The 3410-nt window shown below is 35.4% G+C and overlaps 1 protein-coding gene across 1 annotated transcript; it reads right to left on the bottom strand.

The window, feature by feature from the left end:
* Positions 1–5: 5 nt before the first annotated feature.
* Positions 6–950, bottom strand: LOC120861375 (olfactory receptor 9K2; the record flags this gene model as incomplete). Its single annotated transcript, XM_040237012.1, has 1 exon — positions 6–950. A coding segment is annotated over exon 1 (888 nt), but the record flags the coding sequence as incomplete, so codon positions are not given.
* Positions 951–3410: the final 2460 nt, after the last annotated feature.

Raw genomic sequence — 3410 nt, 5'->3', positions numbered from 1 at the left:
ACATCTTTGTTTCTCAGAGAGTAAATCAGAGGATTCAACATGGGAGTGAGTAGGGTGTAACACAAAGAGGCCACTTTACTCAGCTCAGGATATGTGTCTGGAGTGAGATACATAAAAAAGACAGCACCATACAGTACACTCACGACTCCCAAGTGGGAGCTGCAAGTGGAGAAGGCTTTTTTACGTCCTTCGGTGGAGGGTATCTTTAGAACTGTGGACACAATGTACAAATATGAAATAACAATAACTATGATGGTAGGCAAGGTAATGAGGCCAGATAAGGTGAAAGAAACCATTCTCAGGATGAAGAGGTCAGAACAAGATAGTCTCTGAAGTGGGCGAGTGTCACAGTAAAAATGGTCAATGGCCCGAGAAGCACAAAAGGATAAAGTAAATGTCATGCTGGTCTGAAGAATTGAGCTGATACAGCCAAAAAAATAGGAACCAGCCACCAACTGAACACAGAGATGTGTTGACATCTGGACAGTGTAGAGGAGTGGGTTGCAGATGGCAATGAAGCGGTCATAAGCCATGACTGCCAGGAGAAACCCCTCGGTCACAATGAAGAGGGCAAAGAGAAAGAGCTGGGTCACACAGCCTGCAAATGAGATGGACTTGCTCTCAGACCAGAAGTTGATCATAGCCTTGGGTGCAATAACAGATGAATAGAAGAGATCAATGAAGGAGAGGTTGCCTAGGAAGAAATACATTGGTGTGTTCAGCCGGGGATCAGTTATAATAATGACCATCATGCCAACATTCCCTAGAAGGATCATGGCATAGACAAGCAGAAAAAGCAGGAAGAGGAGAATATGGAGCTCTGGGTGGACCCTGAAGCCGACAAGAATGAAGTCAGTCACGTCTGAGTAGTTGCTTGTTCCCTTGTCACCCATGGCAGAAACCTGCAGAGAGGTACAAAGCAAAATAAGCAAATGAACTCTTGGCTGTCACCCTAGTTACAAATCATCTCTTACTGTATTAGGAGTCACAAAACTATTCTAAAATCATTATTTATTTTAACCTTAAAAGTTACTAATTTATACAAGTGGTGGAATTAGATCTTTTCTTTCTGAATCTAATACAGTGTCTTTCCCCCAGATACCTTTCACAGTGCATGTATCACTTCTGTATATATTTCCAACTCATGATTTATGCAATAAATGTATTGCCAGAAAATAGTGATTGCAAGAGAGCACAAATATTTCAATAAATAATATTTTGTAAGCAATTTTGGAGTCTGGGTTTGGAGATAAGGTCTTCAGTAGTCTAGTTTAGGAAAATTTAGCTTGCCAAGCATAGAGTACCAGCAGATACAAAGGAAATGAATTTGAATTTTAAGATACCAAAAAGATGCCATTCTTTTTTGTGGGTAATGGAAACCATGGATTCTGATATAATTTGTATACTCACAAAAAAAAGTTGTGCACAACCAAACACAAAAATTATCAGCACTTGTATGCTAGAATTTCTCCAGATGAGCCTCAAATTTTCTTTCATAAAAACAATTTTCCTTCATTTCCTCAACTGACAGCTCATAGTAAAGAAAGAGACTTATTCTCTCTAGATAGAATTATTTAGAAATGGATACTGAACAAAAGATACATAAAGAAGAAATTGTTGATTGCATTCTTATTTACCTGGAACATAACTTTCACAGTCATCATTAGTCCATTTACTAGACACTTCAAATAAGATCACTCTTTTCCCCACAGCTTTATATACATGAATCTGTGTAGACAACAATAATAGCAAACATTATGTGGCATCTTTTATAGGCCACTTCTCTAAATGCTTTCATAATAGCTCATTTAATACAAACAACAATAATAGGCAGTGAGTGTTATTGTATTCCCCAGTTTACAGTAAGGAAAATGAAGTACCAAGAAATAAAATATGTTGAAAGACATCTACAAGGGTCAGAATTGAAATCTGAAGCCAAGAAATCTGGTTCCAGAACCCATGCTCTAATCACTGTGTGATATCTATCACCTTTTTCTTTGATAAAGAAATATGAGAGAAGTTTAATATTTTGGTGAGGAACAGATGACTTTCAGTAAAATGGTATGATGTTGTCTTGATATATTTTTGTTATTCACCAGATACATCAAAAATTAAATATGAAGATAATTATAAAGGAGCAAGATTTTAAATAGATCAGAGTTAGGGTCTTAGGAGTATAAATTATTTAAACAGTGAAAGGAAACACTGTAGTAGTTGTAAAATGTTTTTTGAAAAATGATGTATCTTATTTATATTTCTTTAAAATCCTGCCTAGAACCAAGGGACCAGATTACTTTAATTTTTGAGATTTATTCCTATCAAACTCATTCTAATGTTAATAAGTTTACAGCAACAGACACTTATATCTGGAAAAAGGAGAGTGTTTTTCCCAGAGTATCCAATAGACAAGTAGTCAGTTGGTGATTTATTATTTGTCAAAAACTCACGTGCTTTCAAATTTACTCTTACCTTATATTGTTTGGTAATTTGTCATGTTCTGTAAAAATAAGCAGCAGAATTCTGATGTTTTGTCTTGTTATTGTTTTAATTTTGGAAAGAGTAAACAAATTTAATGACTATGTTACAAAAATAATTTTAAAAATCTTTGTCAAAATAAAATGAACCCCTTTCCTCTCAAAATTTCCAGATACATGTTCATTTTCCCAGTTTCATATTCTTCCCTTAGAGAAAATAGCCTTATTTTTCTTACTGCTCTGTGTAAACTACTGAACTTTCCTTTAGTAGTTGACATTGGAAAAAGTCATTGTCCTTTGTAGAAGACAAACAAGTGTATTTTCCAGTGATGCTTGGTTAACTCTGAAATGCTTCCAGGAATTATATTCTGAAGTTATGCAAAGTGAATCTGAGGAATCAATCAATAGGATAGTTCCTCTTCTGCATTCTCTAGTGCTTGAATGCTTTTAAGAAGCAAAAGTAGATTGTCTTAGACTTCCAAGTAGAGGTCCTGAGTCATTGGAATCTCTGATAATCTGCTCAAATAAAAGCAACAGTTATCATAATGGCTTTGGCTTAACAGTATAAATTTTTATAATTGCAGCATTGAGCTTTTCTTTACCTTCTGGGATATAGTCCTCCTGGGAAAGAAAGAAGTATAAATTTATTATTAAGATGTCTAGACTCCAGAGTCAAGATCCATGAGGAACACAGGGACTCCAGACTTAAAAAAAGAAAAGAAGAAAAGAAAGAAATTGGGAGTGGGAGTGTGTGTAAGCAGGCTGAGTCTAATAGGAGTCAACATACATACAAGAGCTTTTTTCTTGTGAGAATGGGAAGGACCAAAAAGGTCTTTTTTAAATTCATCAATCCAAAAAAAGACATATCTGAGTCAGAGTTCTAAAACACAACTCCTTGCATCTAAAAATGCAGCTCTACTCATTATTTTTTCTCAA

The sequence above is a fragment of the Oryx dammah genome, unplaced genomic scaffold (assembly GCF_014754425.2).
Source record: "Oryx dammah isolate SB20612 unplaced genomic scaffold, SCBI_Odam_1.1 HiC_scaffold_11238, whole genome shotgun sequence".
Lineage (NCBI taxonomy): Eukaryota > Metazoa > Chordata > Mammalia > Artiodactyla > Bovidae > Oryx > Oryx dammah.
This window is presented reverse-complemented; position numbering and strand designations above follow the sequence as displayed.